We start from the raw sequence: 22,456 nt of genomic DNA, 5'->3' as shown, positions 1-22,456 counted from the left end.
GCTTATGCTATTATAGAATCGCTTAAAAAATGGAGACACTATTTACTTGGACGATAATTTTACTTAATAACTGATCAAAAATAAGTTGCTTACATGCTGCAACGTCATGCCAGCAAAATAAAAAATGACAAAATACAACGATGGAAGATAGAATTATCAAATTATAATTTTGACGTAAAATATCGCCCCGGAATTCAAAACGCGATGGCAATGCCTTGTCAAGACAAGTGTGCGGCGCAACAACAGACGGCAGTCTTAAAGAATTACATCAGTTACTCTGTCACCCTGGCGTCGCACGCATTGACTCATTGGATAAGATCCAGAAATTTACCTTACTCCAGTGATGACGTAAAAAAAGTAATATCATCATGTCCTATTTGCGCAGAAATCCAACCCAGATTCAACAAAAGCTTTGCCACTTTAATCAAAGGAACCGCGCCCTTAGAACGGCTGTCTATGGACTTCAAAGGCCCTCTACCATCATCAACTCAAAATAAATTCATTCTAACCATCATAGACGAATATTCTAGATTTCCGTTTGCCTATCCATGTCCAGATACAAGTACCGATAAGTACTGTCATTAAACATCTGTCAGAACTATTCTCAATATTCGGAATGCCGGCGGCTATTCATACTGACCAAGGAGCAACATTAATGTCTGCTGGTATTCTATTAAAGATTTCTTGCATGCCAAGGGTATATCAACGAGTCGATCTTCGCCGTACAACCCTCAAGGTAATGGGCAGACAGAGCGCCTAAATGGCAGGTTATGGCAAACTATTCGCCTAGCCCTAAAAACAAAGAACCTCAAGAATGTGGGAGGAGGTCATACTGTAATCGCTGCATTGCATTCGGTCCTTGTTATGCACTGCAACTAATACAACGCCGCATGACAGGATGTTTAAGCACCCACGGCGATCGTCTTGGGGACAATCCATGCCACCGTGGTTGCAGCCTGGCAAGGTTCTACTCAGAAATTTTTTGTACGTTGCAGTAAATAAAATATGATCCTCCTGTGGAAGAGGTTGATCTACTCGAAGCAAATCCTCACTACAGTACTGTGAGGCTATCCACCGAGAGAGACGACGGTGTCCAATCGTCATCTAGCTCCAAGAGGCGACATCTTGGTCCGGGAAGTCAACAATTCCAACAATACCCAGAATATAATTGAAAATCAAGGACAATCAGAAGCTACAGATCCCGCTTCACTGCATCCAGATCCCATAGAACACTAACGTTTCACTTCCAGAGCCAACGGGAACCTCTGTCCCGCCGCCTCCGGACGACGACGGGCCACGGCGCTCAGAGTGCTGGCTGCAGGAGGCTTCCTGCCTACTTCTCTGACTATGTTAAGAACTAAAGGGGGAAGAATGTCATGATGGCATTTCTTGTCATTCAAAATTTATAGCAGAATAAAGCCTAAGTTTTTCAGGCTCATGTCCAACTCATGTCTTTTATTCTTCAACAGTATAGGTACGGAAATCCGGCTCGAACTTGGCCAGTTTTATTTTTATTTTGGCCGTGCGAAGCCGGGGCGGGTCGCTAGTATATTAATATTTTTGTTTATATCTGCCACCAATCCAGTACAATAACACTAAATAAACGGCACATAGAAGTAGTTTTGATCATTATGTTAAAATTCGGCGCATGTTGAACTTTGTGTTTATCTGTGGCATCGTTGAAGTCTTCTTAGTAAAATGTAGACGCGACATTACACAACACATTGGAGAAAGTACTTTTTTGAATGTGGAAACACCGGCGGCCCGCCACGTTTCGCCAGTCTTGTTAGTTGTTCACTCCGTCAGTAATTTTTAGCTTCTTATCCATTTAACACGTGATCAAGGTAACACCTTCTAAAATGAGTGCTCCAGCACCAGCTCCTGCATACAAAATCGGAATAGTAAAGCAGGTAAGAGGTTGTATACATTACCATTAAAATACACAGTAGTAAGATGCCTCGTGCCGAATTCTTAGTTTGCCTTGTTGGCATTGGTGAATCTTCTATTTCAGAAAGATAAGTGCAAGATTGCAGTCTTATTAGTTAAAATCAATTTGATGGCTATGGCATTTAATTCAGTTTCTTACATTGATCGTACTTTGCATCGTTTCTCTTTTGCCAGCTGGCATTTTGCGCGCACCGATTGTCAAAGGTGTCGTGTTAGATCCACACGCCTTATTACGATATTATGTGTGAAAATATGTATTCTAATTATAGGTATTATCTGGGGACACTATAGTTATACGAAAACAGCCCAAAGGTGGCCCCCCACCTGAGAAAGTGATCGCCCTCTCAGGGATCACTGCGCCCAAGCTAGCCCGCCAGCGCACCGCCAACAAGTGAGTACATCAAGATTAGTACGCTCTACACTCTGTAACATATTGAATAGTTTTAACTGCACTGTTTATGTTATCTATTCTTACTTAAACTGAAATACCCTTGCTTTTTGTGTTTTTCAAAGAACTTACTTATCTTTTTAATTTTCATCAGGTAATAAAAGTCTTTAGTTCCATATGCATAGCTTTGATTTTATTGTTGTAACTTGTTCTAAATACCTACAACCCAACACAGTTTTATTTTCTTTACTGAATACTGCAGAATTTAGACATAAATGTTCATATTTATTGTACAAGTAACTTATTTATGTTTGTGTATTCAACATAAACTATTATATTTTCACTGCAAGCAAGTTGGCTTAGTAATTTGATCAAATTAATGTTAGCTTTGTATGTTCTTCATTGTTATATGATAGTATCTAATCATATATTGACTCTACAAATTAAATCTATATTAAATATTTTTCATCTGAAATTAATTAATGAAACTAATTCATACCCACAAAACTTCTAATCATATTGCTACTAAATGCACTTTTCAAACTTAGGTACAGTCGAGTTCATAAACTTGTGAGCAAAAATTTGTTCAAAAATATCTGAACATGACTATTGTTTTTTTTTTTTTAATCTGTATTTATGGAACTTTGATCAAACGATAATGAACATGTCAGTTCCCAAAGGCCTTAACTATAAAAACAACAGTGTGAAAGTGTATTCAGATATTTTAGATCAAATTTTTGCTCACAAGTTTATGAACTCGACTGTACTTAAATTATGTTTAGATATACCTACCTCAATTTTTCAGATTCTGTACCCAAATAATAAGACCCTGACCCTGACCTAGACCCTGGTCTGAAATAAACATTTATTATTTTTGATGGCTATGGCATTTAATTCAGTTAAATTGTTAGTAATACATCAAAATCTTATTTAAAAAGGGTTCAGACAAAAATTGCTTATTGTATTTTTTATTTATAAAGTGTATTATTAAGGCCACTATAATACTGAAGCAAATACTGTTTCCATGTGAGATAGTTCAATATACTTGGGGATACAGCAAATTTTGCCACAATTATATCACATGCAAATACACAGTGATTTTTAATTGGTTATCAGGAATAACAAAAAGCGATAAGGATGATCATACTGAACAACTTTTCCCATGGGACCAATATGAAAATTGGGGTAAAAAAATCAGCTTTTTAGTAGCCCTTTCAAACCCAGCCGAGTATGAAAACGTATAGGTCCTATGGAAAAAGTTATTCAGTATCAGCTTTGTGGTAAAATTGTGTTTAATATAATATTGTAGTCTAGAATCAAATCAAGTTTTTTAGCGGTATTTACATGATCCTTCTAATAGCGATTGTGTAGTGGTAAGGAAGCAATTGTGTAGTAGTAAGGAACATGGAACCCAAAAATTACATGAACAGTAGACACCTTCATAATTTTCAAATTTAAAACAACAAAATATTTTGAACAACTGTCATTTAGATCCATTATTTTTAATGTAGAATCATTGAAAGCACATCAAATTTATGAATTAATTAATCATATGCTTAAAATGTAGTAATAACTTTCTAGACCTTTAGTTAAAGAACTAGTTATAAACAATTATTAATGTATTTCTAATGAGCTTTGACATCATGAGAACTAGCAGTTGTACCTACTCAGGGACCAATAAACTTCATAATTACCTTCCATTCTTTCAAGTATGATAATTGTTTTAGCTTATTAGTGTTTGAGTATGCGTAAAATATCTTCTATATCTATTTTATGTTTGGAAAGCTAACTTGAAAAACACCACTAATTTGTTCGCATATTGCACTGCTTCATTTCTATGGTAAACATATGTTGAGCTACAACAGAGATAAAGACTTGAATTCAGTTTTTATCCCATCTATAACCCCTGTTATCACAGGTGTAATTATGGTTGTTAAAAAAATGATCACACCCTTAGTTATAAGTATAGAGTGCTCCATGGGTAACTATTCCTGTGGGAAATACAAATATTTAATACTGTTCCAGTTTTTCTTCTTTTTTTTTTTGTTTATATTTGCATATGTGTTAATATCTTTGTTCTATAATGATAAAAAAATACGGCTAAGTTCTTATATTCCCAACTTCCCGAGTATGTCTCTGAATTGCACTCCAGATTCACAAGATACAGGCTCAGCGTAGTTTGAGGACCACCAGATATTTCATCGTATAATTCATGCCTAATGTTTAAAGCAAATAAATGATTTTTATTATTATTATTATAGTGATACGGAGTCACAAGATGAGCCCTACGCATGGGAAGCTCGTGAGTTTCTAAGAAAGAAACTGGTCGGAAAAGAGGTGATATTTACAGCAGAGAAACCGCCTAATTCTGCAACCAGGGAGTATGGATATGTTTGGACAGGCAAAGATCCAACAAAAGATGAGAATGTAACGGAAGCTTTGTTAGCTGAAGGACTGGCTAAGGTCCGAGAAGGTGGCAGGAACATCCCACAACTAAAACACCTTGTTGAAATAGAAGATGCCGCAAAATCTCAGAATAAAGGCATCTGGGGAAGTGCTGCTAATGTAAGTTGTTAACTCACATGGCTATTTTACTTTCTTTATATCTTTCTTTGCTTTTCCTAGCCTTTTCTGAGATTACCATGTTGTTCACATAGATGTGCTATGCTATAATTAATGATACCATTGAATTTTATGAAAATTAACATAATTCAAATATTTTTAGGAGCATAAACGGGATATTAAGTGGACTATCGACAATCCCAAACAATTTGTAAACAAATACAATGGCCAGCCCATAAAAGCAATCATTGAGTATGTGCGAGATGGCTCCACCTGCAGACTATGCCTGCTACCTGATTTTCACCAGATCACTTTGATGCTGTCTGGGATAAGAGTAAGTACATTTATGTACATAATATAAAGTTAATTGTGTAAAATGATTCAAATTTGATTGAAGACAAAATACAGATTATTTATCAAATGATGTGACTAATAAATAATTCTTCATTCTGTCCAATCAATATCAAATGTATTCACAAAGCTATCTAATCTGTCTTAAACTATTTTTAACAAGTATTGTTAATTCCTATTACTAGATTTATTGACAATGCCAGCTCCTGCTCGCGGCAGGGTTTAAGTTTTAAGGAAACCAATTAATATTTGCATTACTAATTTGAATAATTGCGTTGCATCAGTGTCCAGCTGTAAAGCAAGATGGCGAATCCGAGCCTTTTGCGGAAGAAGCTCGTTTCTTCCTTGAGTCAAGACTACTGCAAAAAGATGTTGAAGTTATTTTGGAGTCTGTCAATAACAACAACTTTGTGGGTACCATCCTACATCCTCAGGGCAACATTGCAGAAGCATTGTTGCGGCAAGGTTTTGCAAGATGTGTTGACTGGTCACTTGCGGTTATGAAATCTGGTGAGTACTTGATGCTACCAATGACTATTTAAGTAAATTTATGGACAGTTAACCTAGTATAAGCAGAAATTAAAGAAAAAACTCTTGTAGTCTCATTTGTTCAATAATGCCAAATTTACTGATAAAAGTAAAAGTATAATGTTAAAGAAATAAGTAGCTAATGCAAAGTTATGGGTAATGCCTACTATACCATTTTCATTATTGTGCATTGCGAATATGTAATTAAATTAAATATATATTAACTTTTATTAACAACTATTTATTTTTAATGGTTGGAATGGAATAATAATAGTTTTAAATAATTTACTTACATGTAGCGCACAGGCATGATTAATGTAGGCGCAGTCGAATCTGTTGGTAATCATCGCCAGGACGGTGTTGGGGCTGGCCCGCACCGTGCTCACCACAGCGGCGGCGCGCTTGCGCACGGTGGCCGCGAAGCCGTCCACGCGCGCCTCGCAGAACATGCTCGAGGCACTGCAGCGCCGGGGCAGCCCCAGCACCACCCTGAACGCGTTATTATATTGGACCTGGTATTAATGAATGCGTGTGTGTAATAAAATATTGACTTTTTGCAAATATATAGGTGCATCCACACTCCGAGCCGCAGAGCGCGCCGCCAAGGAAGCTAAGCTCCGTATGTGGGCCAACTACGTCAGCAACGCGCCCGTAATCGCGGCCAAGGACAAAGAGTTTACCGCGACCGTCCTTGAGGTGGTCAATGGTGATGCGCTCGTCGTAAAACTTCCCAACAACACCCACAAGAAGATATTCCTGGCCAGCATTAGGCCCCCGCGTGAAAAGTAACTACTTGCAGTACTAACCTCTCGATCTCCGTCTTGACTACCTTTTGCACCTAACGAGGCAGCTGCCTTTTTGCGATTGCGTATTGTTAACCATTCAAATTAACAGACATCGTTGCCTGGCGAGGCCGCTTGCTCTGTCAAAACCTTGATTGCATATTGGCTTTTACTCAACTTCTTTGGTAGTACGGTCAGCAGCACATACCTAAACTATTTATTTATTAAGATGTTTTTGATGCTGAATGTACAAGAAAATTTCATAGCTTAGCTATTATTTGTAAACATAAATACCCATTTTACTGATAACTAGACATTATTCTGTTAATCTTCACTTTCGTAGGAATAGCCCTGATGAGGATGGCAAGCCATCAATCAGGCCTAAGGGTTTCAAGCCCCTGTATGACATCCCATGGATGTTTGAAGCACGTGAATTTCTACGAAAAAAGCTTGTGGGAAAAAAAGTCACCGTGATCGTAGACTACATCCAGCCAGCCAAGGATAACTTCCCTGAAAAAACTTGCTGCACTGTTCTAGCCAGTGGAACGTAAGTATAAAAAATATATATTTGGAAGTGTTTTATTATTTACTCAAATTTTATGTTCGCATTTATGGGTCTTTCTTATTTTTTATTTTTTTTGCAGCAACATGGCAGAGGCACTTGTTTCAAAAGGTTATGCTACTGTGGTGAGATACAGTAAAGATAACGATCAGAGGAGCTCTCACTATGACAAACTTCTTGAAGCAGAACTGAAAGCTCAGAATGCAGGGCTCGGTATCAACGCTAAGAAAGATATACCTACCCATCGAGTGCAGGACACCAGCGGTGATTCAGCAAAATCTAAGAAATTCTTCCCCTTCTTGAAGAGAGCGCAAAAGACGGAGGCCACCGTGGAATTCGTGGCGAGCGGGTCTCGCATGAGGCTATACATTCCTAAAGAATCAGTGCTGGTGACATTCCTGCTGGCGGGCATAAACTGTCCGCGCGGCGCGCGGCCGGCCGTGGGCGGCGGCGGCATGCAGGAGGCCGAGCCCTTCGGCGAGGAGGCGCTGCAGTTCACCAAGGAGAAGTGCCTGCAGCACGACGTGGTTGCCACCGTGGAGGAGATGGACAAGGCCGGAAACTTCATCGGCTGGCTCTGGGTGGACGGCGAGAACCTGTCCGTGGCGCTCGTGGAGCACGGCCTCGCCTCCATGCACCACACGGCCGAGACCTCCGAGTTCGCGCGCGCCATCAAGCTCGCCGAGGAGAACGCCATCAAGAAGAGGATTGGCATCTGGAAAGACTATGTCGAAGTAGAAAAGGAAATCGAAAAGGAAAAGAATGCCCCTGTGCAAGACAGAACGGTGAAATATGATAAAGTCATTATTACAGAAGTAACACCCGAAGGCAACTTCTATGCCCAGAACATCGAAAGTGGTGCTAAATTAGAAGCGCTAATGGAAAAAATTCATCAAGAATTTAAGTCCAATGCTCCATTGCCTGGCTCCCTCGTACCAAAAAGGGGACAAGTTTGTGCTGCACGATTCTCTCTGGATGATCAATGGTACAGAGCAAAAGTTGAAAAGCTTGCTGAAGATAAAACTGCACACATTTTCTACATCGACTATGGCAATCGAGAGGTTTGTGGAATTTTAAATCTTATTGTAATTTCAAAACCTGTTTTATCTCCTTCTAAAGAGATGGGGCTTTCAATGTCAGAAAAGAAATCAAATGTTTGTGTTTTCAGCAGAGCCAGGAAAAATTTTGATAACATGAGATAGGATTTAAACACAGTATTTTAAATGTAGTTAAAAAAGTCAAATTTGGTTGGATTCCGCCCTTCGATGGGGTTTGCATATTAAAGTGACCTGTGCTTAAAGCCTTTAAATACCTCAACATCTTAAAAGTTCTTGCCAGTGGCGCTTGGGGAGTTCATCCATCCCACCTAAGACGATTGTACATATCCTTAATTAGAAGCAGGACTGAATGGCTGCATCTTTTTTGGTTCAAGCGCTAGCACTCATTTGCGAAGGTTAGACGTCATGCAGAACTTAGCTATGAGAGTTTGTGGAGGTTTTATTCGCAGCACTCCAATCCATGTGATGCAGAATGAACTGTGTTTGCCGCCATTGTCTGTCCGTAGACAGTGGCTCTCATCAAGGTACTGGCTACGGGTTGGTTCTGCATCACATGACTTAGTTTTGGAGCATTTGCAGGAGTTGTCTGATCAGTGTGAGATGAGTTACTGGCGCAACAAAACCAAGCCTAGATGTTAGTCACTGTGCACAATTTGCTTAAGAACTGGGATATTCACAAAAGCGACATATTGGATATGTATTTAGTAGGTACGTGGGTCTCATACATTGACGCGGAATCTTGTATAAAGTGTAGCATTGCCTCTGTCACCAGGCCAAAGAGACATACCACCAAACTACCTAAAGCGAACTGTGCTCGAAATTGTATCAATAAATTACATGGATTTCTATAAATTAATTACAGACGAATCTAAAACTACTAATGGCGTTGGAGCCGCTTTTTTGGATGTACAATTGGATATTTGTAAACAGTTTAAATTACATCCAGATATTACATTATGAGAGCGGAACTAGTAACGTTGTATGAAGCACTAATCTATGTTAAATCCATTGGAAAAAACCAAGTCGTAATACTTATCGGATTCGATAAGTGCGCTTCAACCAGCATCTGGCTCGGTGTACTTCGGGGTCCCGATGAATGCCTATAGCCTACGACATATTCAAACTTATGCACGGATTGCGCTCTGATGGTGTTGCATTGGTTATCCAATGGATACCGTCTCATGTTGGAGTAGCGGTCAGGACATGTTCCATTGAATAAGTTTTTAAATATGATGAAAGTAGTTTAATTCCCAATGTGCACGGATTGTAATCAGATTGAGGACTTAGTACATTTTTTGGTGGAGTGTGTACTAAGGATAGCCGTGAGAGGTATTTGAGTGATTTGGACCTGATTGATGGTGCAGTGAAGTGAATGTTATTTTGAGTTGTCCGGTATCGGAGGATGCAGTATGAATTTACAGGTTCATCAAGCACTCCTTTGCAGCCAGATAGTCTGGACATCGCAAAAGATGTGGCCATCGAGTCTTTCAATGAGGCTAGCAGTCACAGGTGCACTTGCCTCAAAAAAAAAATAGAGAAAAAAAAACTCCTAAAACTGTCTCAACTCATACTGATGGTTATCTTTGAAAATTAATGTTAAATGATAATGATTGATCAGGTAATGTAATGTGGGCAGGTTGTGAACTACTCGCGACTGGCGGTGTTGCCGGCGGGCACGGAGAGCGAGTTGGCGTACGCGACGGAGTACGCGCTTTGCTGCGTCAAGTTCCCCGCAGACCCGGAGGACAAGCTGGAGGCCGTGCGAGCCTTCTCCATGGACACGCTCAACAAGAAACTGCTGTTGAACGTGGAGCAGCGCGCCGCCGCCGGCGCCCCCGCTACCGTCACGCTCGTGGACCCCAACACCAACCTCGACCTCGGCAAGGTGCGTACATCACACCTAAAGATGCATACAGAGACAGTCTCTGGTTAATGCACAGATTGGTCAAATACTGCTGATAGGCTTGAACATAAACAAGGCAACAATTTGTGTTGAAAAATGTTTTTGTAAAGTTATTAACAATTAAATAACAAATCGATTTATTGTTATAATTTCATAAATACTGGACGTAAAACATTAGATACAGCAGTTGAATTGAATTCTGGGATTTTACAAAATTCCCGTGGGAATTACATCGTGGTCTTTACTGACATTGAATTATAAACAACAGTACCAAATATCATGACTCCATAACCAACTGATGAGATTTCGACATTTTATCTCCATCCCATTAGAATATCGAATAAAAAGTAAAAAAAAAATTGACGATTTTTTAAAAGTAACTATGTACCCTGTCTACGGAATTGTAAATTACAAACATTGAAATGCAAACACAAATGTTGACAAACATTACAAAGATTGAAACTTAATAACTATTAATTATAATTTAAGTCCAATCCGAAGGTTTGCGATATATGTCAATCATTACAATGATACCAGAGACTATTTGTTTTTTTACTCATAAAAGGGTTAAATAATTTATTACGTCTAAACGATTTGATCCAAAATTATTCTATCTATGTATTAATTAATGATTTGAATAAATAAAATAAATAAATATCACGGGTCAATTCACACCAATGAGGGCTATCGTTTTTTGTCTCACTAGATGGCGCGCTGTTGCGTGAGGTTTTTAAGTATGGCTTTCAAAGTCTGTTATTACGGGCGTGAAAACAAAGTTTAGATTAAAATCATATTTAATACACCTTAAAACCGTACCATAAAAATATAGAGCATGCCACAGTGTTGCATAGTCCCCGTTTTGTTCGGAAAAAAGGGAGGACAAAGGTTTCCGAAAGACAAAACTGTCTCAAAACACGGTCATTCATTGCCCCGGAACGCATATTTGCCATAATTAATTTCAGATATTGCAAAATATTCACAAAATTATTCTAATTATAAATAAACCCGCGTAGCTCACCCAAAAACTATGAGATTTGACATTTCGGAGACCTCACGCTACACTAGCGCCTCTAGTGGCGAATTCATACGCGATAGCCCTCATTGACCTAGTCCCAAAGCTTAGCAAAGCTTGTGTTATCAACGGACGAATATAATTATAAAGATACAGGTACATACTTAAATACAGATTCATCGTTCATCCACCATTACCTCTCATATTTCATTTTCTAGATCTTTTTTTACCGTACAACGGCAAAACCTACTAGACACTGGCAAAATTGTCCTCCAATGGACAGAGCCATATTCTTCTAAAAATCTAATCTACTTAAATACATATTAAACACCCAAGTATTTTTCATACAAATATCTGCCCCAACACGGGAATCGAACCCGGGACCTCAAGCTTCGTAGTCAGGTTCTCTAACCATTAGGCCATCTGGTCGTCTAAAAACTTATAGATATTTATATATAGATTTATTACATTATTTCAAATTTTAATAGGTATTGTAAGGAATGTGTGCTTTCTTTCTATTTCCTAGTTTTTGTTTTATCTCGCTAACCTTTTCGGGAAATATTTACTGCCTAGTAACACTAAGAAATGTCAGAATTCCACGGAATAAAAAAATAGACCATGAGTCAACTCATCAAAAGACGGTCATTAAAAAACGTGTTGCTGAAAAAACCGCTATAGGTCAATTCCAGTTGTCCTAGAAACATGAAATATAGTATGAAGGTACCTCTTACAGCACAACCAATAACAAGTCTGAAAATCTTATTATTTTTTATGTCAGTCTTTGATCAATCTAAAATGACCTTGCACTGCTTTAATTATTTTCCTCTGCTAACAGGGCACTGCTAACACTTGAATTTTATAAATACCTACATATCTGTAAAGAACCTTGCGTGAGTCCGACTCACACTCGGCCGGTTTATTTAATGTATTCCGTAAACATGAATTTATTGTTATTTGTGTAATAGAACCTGATAAAGGAGGGTCTGGTGCTGATGGACGGCACACGCGACCGGCGGCTGGCGGCGCTGGCGGCCGAGTACCGCGCGGCGCAGGAGCACGCCAAGGGGCAGCGGCTCAACCTATGGCGCCACGGGGACATCTCCGAGGACGACGCCGTCGAGTTCGGCGCGCGCCGCTAGCCCCGCACGCGCCGCCCCCGCCCCTGCCCCCGTCCCACGGGAACGCCGCCACCCACGTCACACCACTAGCCCTACCACAATAACACTTAAATACCCAGCAAATGTGTGCAAATGGCAAGGATGCTTCATGTCCCCAACACGCCCTAGTGTGCTAAGGCCTCTGGACGCGTGCAATCTTCTCGGCGATCCACTGCCTTCGCTCAATTGACGCAGCGGCTTTTTCTATGATCAATTAAAGTTGTGAACACTAGCCTCTTGGGCGCGATCCCTCTGTATTGCCCACTATGTATTTTTGTAAAGTTTTATGAATTGAATCTACCTATACTTCATTTAATTTAGAATTGGAGGCCACAGCAACATTGTATTGCGGCTCGTGAACTGTAATCTCTTTACAATGCATACTTGAATAACAATTGACGACACGCAAATAAAGTGGTATTAAAACGATTTTATTTTGCGACTCCTAGACTATTGTACTGGGTTATTTGCTAGGTAAGAAATAGTTGACCAGACGCAATACAATGTTGCTGTGGCCTACAATTCTAAATTAAATGAAGTATAAATGTATAATACATTTTTCGGTGTTAAAAGTGCAGAAAACTCTAATTATTACAGAATCTAATCTGTTAACATTTTTTGAATGTGAACATTATTATACATTTTAGCATAATCAAAATTTTGTTTTGTAACTGCATGAATGAAATATGACGATATGAAATACACGTACATTTATATGTAATGTGTGAAATTTCAGTTGGTATGAATTGTACAATATAATAATTCTCTACCTCCTGCACAAAGCTATAAAAAAATAGAGTTAATTGAACACCAAGCCATACGAATTTTATGAATTAAAATATTGAAAACTCGGAGGGGTTTTGAATATCGAAAGACAATGCGCGGCGCGGCGAGTCAGCGCCAACAGTATCTGGCGCAGCGGCGAGCGCCCGGGCACCTCGCGGGCCCGCGTCTGCTAACTTTAGCTAATCATAATCATGTTTGAAATATGTTAAAGTTATTTTAATCCAGATTTTTTTTATATTTATTTCTGCAAAGTACCATAATTTTAAATTTATAATGTAAGTATAAAAACCTATTGGTCTTACTCGTATAATAAATACTTTTGTTTATCAGCATCTCTACGAAAATTATTTTTGTCTAAAATTTTCTAATTTATTTACATGCTCATAATTATTGGTTATAATAAACAATGTACTGATAATGTTTAGTATTCAGTAAATATAATTTGTGTTTATATTGCGCGTTAGCAGTGATCATTGTGTTTTCTATTGTACAGTGTTCATAAAGTAATTTGTTTCAATATGGACCAAACTGAATAGTGAGGAATAATGAATTAGCGGTCATAATAAATGTGTGCAATTTTTTTTTACAATTCGTATGAACTATACATATTTATCTCAAAAAATATTTTTTTGTGTATTTTGTCAGTAATTAATTAATGTCTGTACCGTGTACGTCTTCCTTGGTAACAGTTAAATCTGTAATTGGATGTATTGCATAATAAATATATTTGCTAAATCAATTGTAGAGTAGGCTTGCCGGCTGTAGGTACGCAATGAACCCGCGCGGCCCGTGACGATCAATTTCTCAGCTATACGTACGCGTACGCCTGTATGGGACACTTTTCGCACTTATATTTTACTTTATAATTTTGAAGCTTAAATGTCATTATCTAGTTTTATTTTTGTTTTTATTAGATTGTATATTTTGTACTTGCACAGACACGATTATTAGCATATTGACTGTCTGAGTATTCTTAAGCCTGAATTATAACAAAAATGAACATCTGTTTTTACACCCGCTGTTTCTGTAGCATTGCATCCTACAATATTTTGAATCAGTTTTAGCTTCTTATTTCGCACTTACAGGAGTATCGTGCGAGATGCCTACATTCTTCTTGAGGTGTTTAAAAAGTAGGAGACAGACTTTGTTTACATAATATATTTGAGTACCATAAGGTGCGTGGATTGTTAAAAGGACTTGGTATATTGAAATAAATAATTTAGGAAATAAATAAGGTTTTTTTATTATCTAGCCTAACATGGTAAAATCAACACACAAATAGGGATTGCAATCCCATGCGGCATTTTGTCTGACAAGATTGCAGTAGATATGCGAGCGCGAGCATGCTAATTTTTTAATTTAGGTAACCCTTTGACCGCCACGGTCGGTAAAACACGACAGCTGAAAAAAGTGCCATAGTGGCCATGTCGGCATTTCGTGGTGCATATGGAACGATTTTCAGTTTTTTTTTTTGAGGGCAGTAAATTCATTACCCCCATTATTTATCCATGTCTCAGCTGAAATTATTTATTTAAGTTAAATTGATAAACAATAACGGTGCGCTCTCATTACTCGTATAGGTGTACTTAACTTGAAATCTTTGCATTACCAGGCAGGCATTACCTAACAATAAAAAAAGTAAATGCAACGAACGATTGTACATAATTAAAAAGTAATATTTTCTCAAAACTAATTTTAACCCCCAAATTTAAAGGACTTCAGGGTCGTTTATTTATGATTTTTCATCACACTTGCTCGTAAATAGTGTCGTAACATGCAGGCTACCTTAGTTGCAACCCCCCAAATAAAACCCTCGACCTTAATGTGCTTGTCATGAAACCCGCGGTCGGTAAATGAGTCATTGCGCGTAAACATTTTCTTGCCATGAAGCCCAAGGTCGGTAAATGAGTCGGTGCCCGTACTGATGGTGCTGCGCGCGCTCTTGCTGCAGGACTACATGGACCACATGCACACGCACGTTGCGGCGCATGCCGAGGGAGGTAGAGGGCGACGTTGCCAAGAGCACAGCCTAAGGTATCGCCAATATTTGGAACAATTATATTTTTTCTTTTACAAATATAAAATTTTACTTGCAAATGTGATGAAAAACATTGTATGTCGCACGGGCGGTACTAGAATTACGAACATCGACTCATTAAAGCCCTCAGTCTTCGACTTCGGGCTTCTAATAGACTCTCGTTCGTAATTCCTTATTTACCGCCCTTAAGACACAATGTACTATTATCTTATTCCAAAACCAAACCTGCTATGCATAATTAATATTTTCCTTATTACACAAGCACTCGTAACGTAGTGGGTGCGGGCGGTAGGTGTAGCAAATTTTCATAATAGTAAAATCTCGTTAATATTTTAAGCATTTCTTATTATAGTATTTAAATTGAAATACACAAAGTGGTAAATTTTTCATCCACCTCCAGCGAATGGCACCCACACTACGTCACTATATTCGAAAGTTCTTTAGGCGTAAAATGGAAACCTGCTTATCAAACTTAACTCTTACGTTTATAAAACACTGGCAAAACATTTTTATCGAAGCAAGTTTATGAAGTTGCGAGTTTACATAATTTATTCCGATTCTATTCTTTTTTCACTTTAGTCTTAATTTTTACTAAGAATCAAATGTATAATAATAATAACAGTAGGTGTATAATAACGAATTTAAAATGAAACTAACACAGCTAGTAGGCTTCATTTACAAGTTTAGTCATTCAAAACTTAATACTGAATATTTGTCACATGTTACTAGTTACGGAGCCCTACCACTGTGCGTAGCAAACCACGCACACGACTGTTTTTAAATAAATATATTCTTGGTTTTCCTCTGTAACAACATCATGTGCAATTTGCAGCCCTGTATGGTATCGTTTTACGAGGTTGAAAGAGCTCAAAAAATGTTTAGGAAATAATTAAAAGAAATAGGTCGAGAAGAAAAGCGATATAGATTGTGAGAAGTGAAGGCCTAGGCCAATCAAATAGACAGACAGATACTTAGACGACGCGTATTATGGTAACTGATATATGTATATACCTACATAAGCAATAAGCACCTGACTGCCACCAAATAGTAGTGTTGAGATAGTATTTTTAAGCTTTTTCTCCGTGTAGACAATTTCAAATCATCTAGCTAAGTACTGCTGAATTGTGATTCATTTCATAAGATTTATGTTACGACAATTTATCTATCACACAAAATGGTAAAATTACAATTGTAAAATTTGTGCACTAAAATATGCTCAGTTCGGTTTATGTCAAACCTAACTTTACTTACCTAGGTAGATATGTAGGTACTATTTATATATACAATTTTATAAATCTAAACATAAAAGAGGTAATTGTACTAATTATTATTGCTGTAATTTAGTCAAATTTGCCCTAAATCTGGACATAAGTTGGCTCAGTTCATAATAATGTGGTGTTTTTTAAATAATTCTAATATTCTTTATTAAAAATATGCAGACCTTATACCTACTTTATAATAACCTCCATTGTGCGAATTTTATATATTTTGTAAATAATAGTATTTTATGCAACAGTTGTATAACAGAGTTAAAAAAAGGTTAGTGGCGTGAGTTACGATGTGAGCTTTAGCGTTTTTTTGACTTATACGACGTTGCATACAATACATTTTCTTCGACTGGGTACTTATTAATTACAATACAAAATTAAAGAAAAAAATAACTTTAAATGTTTTCATACTTTAGTAAAAAGTATGGCAAACGCAAAGAGAAGTTAAACAACAATAAACAAGTGAGAAATATGAAAATGTCAAAATTTGTCTAAGTAAAATTTTGTTTTTTATTAAGGTTTACTTGCCTGTGACGATGTTATAAATATGCGTTACTTATGATGGCAGGCTATGGCTTATGTTCGGAAAGTTTTTATACTGTATAAAAACCATATATAAAATATGTAACCGGCTGTACCTTAGCCTGTCCGAACGTACGAAATAAGGGAAAAAAGTAAGTAGTTGCAGTATCGTTTTAGCAACATTACGATACAGTGCTGTTATGGGGAATAGACAATATAGAATTTTCCAGAATCTTGTTATGTATGCTGTTATATTAACTGTTCGTGATTAAGTAAATCACAGATTACAATATAGGAGTAGAAAAAAATCACAATACCTTTGAATTGATCATGGGAATTTCAAATAGATCGTATGGACAGCCACCACGAATATATATAATCATTCCATTCCGACGCCAACGTCGGAGCCAAACGATTACTTATATCTTAATAGGGCATGCAAGCTATTTAAAAGTGGAAGAACTTTGAATCCAGGAAAGCGTTTACACAAATGGAGGTAGTTGGCATCTTAGAAAACAGCGATGGTTGACCGACAATAATCGGTGCGGAACAATCGACTCGACAGCCGCAGCGAAAAGCGCGACACAACACCAATTTAATCTATACCCCGTGCCGGCTATCGCCAACTTAACCGGTCGCCGCCTGAAGCAAGGGTTGACAGAATACTAACATTATATTCACCAGACACCAACTTTTTACAGTAGGTACCTATTTATTCTACTCAGTGCTTAAAAATTGTTCACTGATACACTACAGTGTAGCAACTACACAGTTTGCACTATGGTGTGTCTGGTCACTGTTTCTTTTTCCTCTTCATCTAGAAGTGGCCCAAGGTTTATTGGCAGATGTGGGGCATTAATCAAGAACTGCTGCATGGAGGAGTAATAGTCTCGGCAGGTCCATGTGTTGTCATGGCCACCTCCAGGCATCACAGCTAGCTTTTTGCAAATGGCTCCACATCTCATGTATAGCTGATTTGCCATTTCCGGTGGGACTAATGTGTCATTAGAACCACAAATGACTAGCGTCGGTGCTAACACCTGACCGATTTTATTCACTGACATGTACTGAAAAAGAAATATTACGAATGTTGAATAATTGTACATTGTTGAAGAGGCTGAAAGTAAGCAATAGATGAACGAGTTAGTTTGAAGCCTTCGACAATACGAGTTCATCTATTGCACTTTTGGCCGAGACTAAACATTGTGCTTTTTATGATCACTGCGACGAAATAAAAAAACCGGCCAAGAGCGTGTCGGACACGCCCAAAATAGGGTAGCTATTACAAAAAAATCAAGTATACAACTATACAGTACTAGAGTCGTACTAAGCGGACTACACTGTATTTCTGTAAAAAAATTATTTAACAAGGTTAAGAAATTCATCATCATCATCATGTCAGCCGAAAGACGTCCACTGCTGGACATAGGCCTCCCCCAAGGCTCTCCACTCAGACCGGTCTTGTGCTTTTCGCATCCACCGCGATCCCGCGATCCTAACCAGGTCGTCGCTTGATCTTGTTGGAGGCCTACCGACAGCTCGTCTCCCGGTCCGCGGACGCCATTCGAGAACCTTTCAAGAAAATATTTGTTATCAAAAGCATAAATTGTTTGTTGTAAGTAAAAGATAAAAATATCAGATTATTAAGTATTCTATTGAATTAATAGGTACTGGTTTCTTTTACAAGCTTTTATTTAGTTTCACCTGTCCTGTTATCTGTCTGTCTGTCTGTAATAAATCTCGCAAATTCGACCAACTTCTATTAGTTGGATTGAATTGTTTGGTACACTTATGTAAATTGCGTGACAATACAATAATCTGGTAGTGACATCCTGTTAGTCCGGCCAGGATCGTCTCCACAGGATGATTGAAACTCTTCAACGGTTAATGGCATTGACAAGTACAGTCAACAAAAAGTACAGTCACCAAAAAAAAGCTTGTATTAAAAATGAAATTTTTACCACAAACTTATTTTAACAATTCAATGTACATTCTTTACATGTTACTGGTAATCCAAGATGCAAGAATAGCTCAATTGTAATATAAAGATGAGCATTCTCCTTTGTACTGAACCCACAGTAAGCCTGTCTCATTGTTAGTGAAATTTGACGACCCAATGGTCAAGTGGTTAGAGAACCTGACTATGAAGCTTGAGGTCCCGGGTTCGATTCCCGGCCGAGGCAAATATTTGATAATTTTTTTAAATTCATGTGCGAAATTACATTTAAAATTTACCATTTGGAATGGAATGGAAAATATCGTGAGGAAAACTACAAAAACCTGCAAAGCAATTCAATGGTGTGTGTGAAGCTCCCAATCCGCACTGGGCCCGCGTGGGAACTATGGCCCAAGCCCTCTCATTCTCAGAGGTGGCCTATGCCCTGCAGTCGGACGTTTAAAGGCTGGGATGATGATGATGATGAATATTAATGTTTGTTCTCGTGTCTTGGATGTTTAATATGTACTTAAGTATGTATTTATCTATATATAAGTATGTGTATCCGTTGTCTAGTATAAAAGCTTTGCTTAGTTTGGGACTAGGTCAATTGGTGTCAGTGTAAATATCAAAAATACAAACCTTGTTTTTATAACAGAAGAATGGTAGTATTTTTAAACATTTCCATTTGAGAATGATTTGAGCCATGTCAGGGATGCTTGTGAATGTATTTTCCACAACTAAGGCCCAAATTTTATTCCTATACTCCAACCTAGAAGCCAAATCTATAGCTACTGCCCCACCTGCAATGGATCAACAAATTTATAGTTTTAATATACACAATTAGATGTCATTTTTCAAGATCAATCATTAAATTAATGTTGAATTATATAATTTGGGGGGCAATTGTTATTAATTGATAACATGATAACAGGACTGTTGATGCATGATACATGATGCATACCTAATGATCTGCCAAACAAAATAATCTTTGAGCGATCAATATCCATTCTGTGCATTAAGTATTCAAGTGCAGACTGGGCATCAATGTAAAGTCCTCGCTCTGAAGGAGTCCCTTCTGACAGTCCATAGCCTCGGTACTCCACCATCATGATATTGATTCTCAACTTATGATAAAAGCCAGAAACGTTTGACAATCTGTAAGTAAATGAGAAAATTGAGTCACAAGTTATCTTCTTGGTTACATTTAGAAAATCATTGCAAATCACAAAAAAAATTATATACATGATATTTGACTTTTTAGTTGAAATTTCAATTTAATAGAAGCATAAACAAAGACATCATTTTCCAATAAGTGATGAGCACATTGCTATTACCTCTGGCCCATGTTGCCAGCATTTCCGTGAAAAAATACCATAGTGGGGACATGGCTACTGTTGTTGGCTTGCTTTACAAGGAATATGTGAATCTTAAAGCCATCCTTGTTTTTAATTTTTATACTTTCATGAGGCAATTTAAAGTTGCTTGGTTGTAGAATGAACAGCCTGGAGTCAGGTGGGTCATTCGGGTAATACAGCAAAAGATCTTGAGCACTGTACAGGATTCCTGAAGTTTACACAATTGAAATACTGTTACGTATAACACATTATAATCCATTCATAATCAACACTGACTTTTGGCAACTTAGATTACTTTGACTACATCAATTCATTATTATTATTATTCCCCTTGATGGCGGCCTTAAGGATGGGGCCAGTGTCAGTCATTATGATGTCTAGATGTAACTTTATAGAATATAACGCCGGGTGACAAGCAAAAGTCACTAATGACAACCTAAAGTCAAGATAATCAAACTTATGCATAGCATCATAAGGTTAATATTCCACTTTTTTTTGCAGTTAGTGACTTTTGATGTCACCCAAGGATAAGATGTAAGAGTTATAAATAATATATCAAATCACAAGAGACTTGAGAATGATAGATTGTACAGTATCCTGCATTAATATCTGCCAGCATACAGTATTTTAAAAATATAGGACTTGTCCTACCAGCCCTAGAAATATAGTTGTGTTGGATGTTTATGCACTCTTTGTTGTGTCAGATATTGGTGCTGGTGACTGTAGAAACACATCAGTGCATATTAATGTATAATAATCCCAAAAAAGAGCCTCATTTCATAACTATGAATCAGAGGTTGACAACCTGCGGCTATTTCCATGTAAAATTGCAGTTCCACAATTCAGTTCCATACTCATTGTTATGTTTTGAATTATATTATTGTATTATCAAAAACTTTATCCTCCTGCGACCCACCATACAACAAAAATTGACATTGAAATTTAAAACTTAATGTCTCATAGATAAAATTGAATTTATTATTTTGTAAATGTGAATAATACAGAGAAAATGCACTTTATTCCTTTTTCAAAAGATATAAGTTCTATTGCTAACAATATGTACTAGTATTATCACTTTGAACCCCAGGAGGTTCAAAATAATACAGTTGATTGATGACAGTACCATATGTCTCTCAATCTCATTTTCTTTCATATAAGAATCTAATTTTACAAGCAAATATTATTGAAATGAAACAAAAAATATCTTTAAAAGCTGGGAAATTTTGTAAATGTGACTATTGGATTTTCCATTTCAAAAGGTTGCTGATCCCTGCATTAGATTCTTCATGCAATATTTGTGTTAATTTAAGAATTATTAATTGATGATTTGAAAAAAAAGACTTCTCAAATGTAGGGATAAATAAATACTTACTTATTATTCTCAACACTATTCAATATTTACCATATTGATTAAAGCATGATATTTTGGCAAATAACAGAAATTATTTGAGATCCTTCAAAAGTTTATAGTAACCGATAATGAAAAACATTTAATTAATCTTTAAATTAATAAACTACATTATGTGAGTAACATAAACAAAACAAAATAGGGCTATGTTTGGACGCACTAAGTTTCATTAGAACAAGGTGATGGGTTTTGCTTGATAATATGATAAAGCCTAAGGAAAACATACGAATTATCCTATTGCAAGGTCGACGGGCAAAGTTAAACCTACCTGATAAACCGACGACGAAAACGCAAAAAGCAACCAAATACCCGTACAAGAAAAATACGAGGATACTTGATATAAGTGTTAATGTCGATATATCCCAAAGTCTGTACAATATAACCCAAAGAATGTGATACATTCTTATACTCAACGGGTAAGACATTAAAATTAGTTGTTAAAGTTAAAATTATCAAAATGTTACTTTGATAAAACCGATATGATAAGCTATTAAAAAAATACACTTTAAAACACAAAAGAACCAATTAAAATTATTACATAGCAACGTGAATTAATAGATTTCTATCATGTTTTATTTGAAAAAGTATTGTTCCGAGCACAAAACTAACTTCCGTGAAGATGACATATTGAATTGTCATTTTTTTTTTCATTCGTCCTTTCGAACAGACAATCTAAGGCTAAGGTTTGGAGCCATTTCGCCTCGATATATTTGATTATGTCAACGCAAAAGAGGCGTGTTTCGTTCAAGCGGGAAACAATAATGTACAACTCAGAATGTACGTGCAATAATGTACAAAATGATAATCCGAACCATTATTGCTTCCTATTATCATGCCGTACGATATCATGGTCGCGCATTATCAGGGCGTACAAAATATTGCGCGCGCTG

At 37.3% G+C, this 22,456-nt stretch overlaps 2 protein-coding genes across 2 annotated transcripts; one reads left to right on the top strand and one right to left on the bottom strand.

Annotated features, from left to right (window-relative positions):
• The first annotated feature begins 1,745 nt into the window (after nt 1-1,745).
• On the top strand, nt 1,746-14,270 carry Tudor-SN (Staphylococcal nuclease domain-containing protein 1). Its single transcript, XM_074095444.1, has 10 exons — nt 1,746-1,910; nt 2,217-2,338; nt 4,597-4,900; nt 5,061-5,231; nt 5,533-5,758; nt 6,345-6,561; nt 6,902-7,105; nt 7,203-8,181; nt 9,815-10,063; nt 12,059-14,270. The coding sequence occupies exons 1-10, from the start codon at nt 1,860-1,862 to the stop codon at nt 12,230-12,232; spliced, it is 2,697 nt and encodes an 898-aa protein (XP_073951545.1). The 5' UTR covers nt 1,746-1,859; the 3' UTR covers nt 12,233-14,270.
• On the bottom strand, nt 13,930-22,312 carry Bem46 (abhydrolase domain containing 13-like protein Bem46). Its single transcript, XM_074095456.1, has 5 exons — nt 21,835-22,312; nt 20,138-20,366; nt 19,765-19,958; nt 19,443-19,603; nt 13,930-17,931 (listed from the first exon to the last, which is right to left on the bottom strand). Exons 1-5 carry the CDS (start codon nt 21,989-21,991, stop codon nt 17,629-17,631), a joined length of 1,044 nt encoding a protein of 347 aa, XP_073951557.1. The 5' UTR covers nt 21,992-22,312; the 3' UTR covers nt 13,930-17,628.
• Between the last annotated feature and the right edge of the window lie 144 nt (nt 22,313-22,456).

Source organism: Choristoneura fumiferana, chromosome Z, assembly GCF_025370935.1.
Source record: "Choristoneura fumiferana chromosome Z, NRCan_CFum_1, whole genome shotgun sequence".
Lineage (NCBI taxonomy): Eukaryota > Metazoa > Arthropoda > Insecta > Lepidoptera > Tortricidae > Choristoneura > Choristoneura fumiferana.
This window is presented reverse-complemented; position numbering and strand designations above follow the sequence as displayed.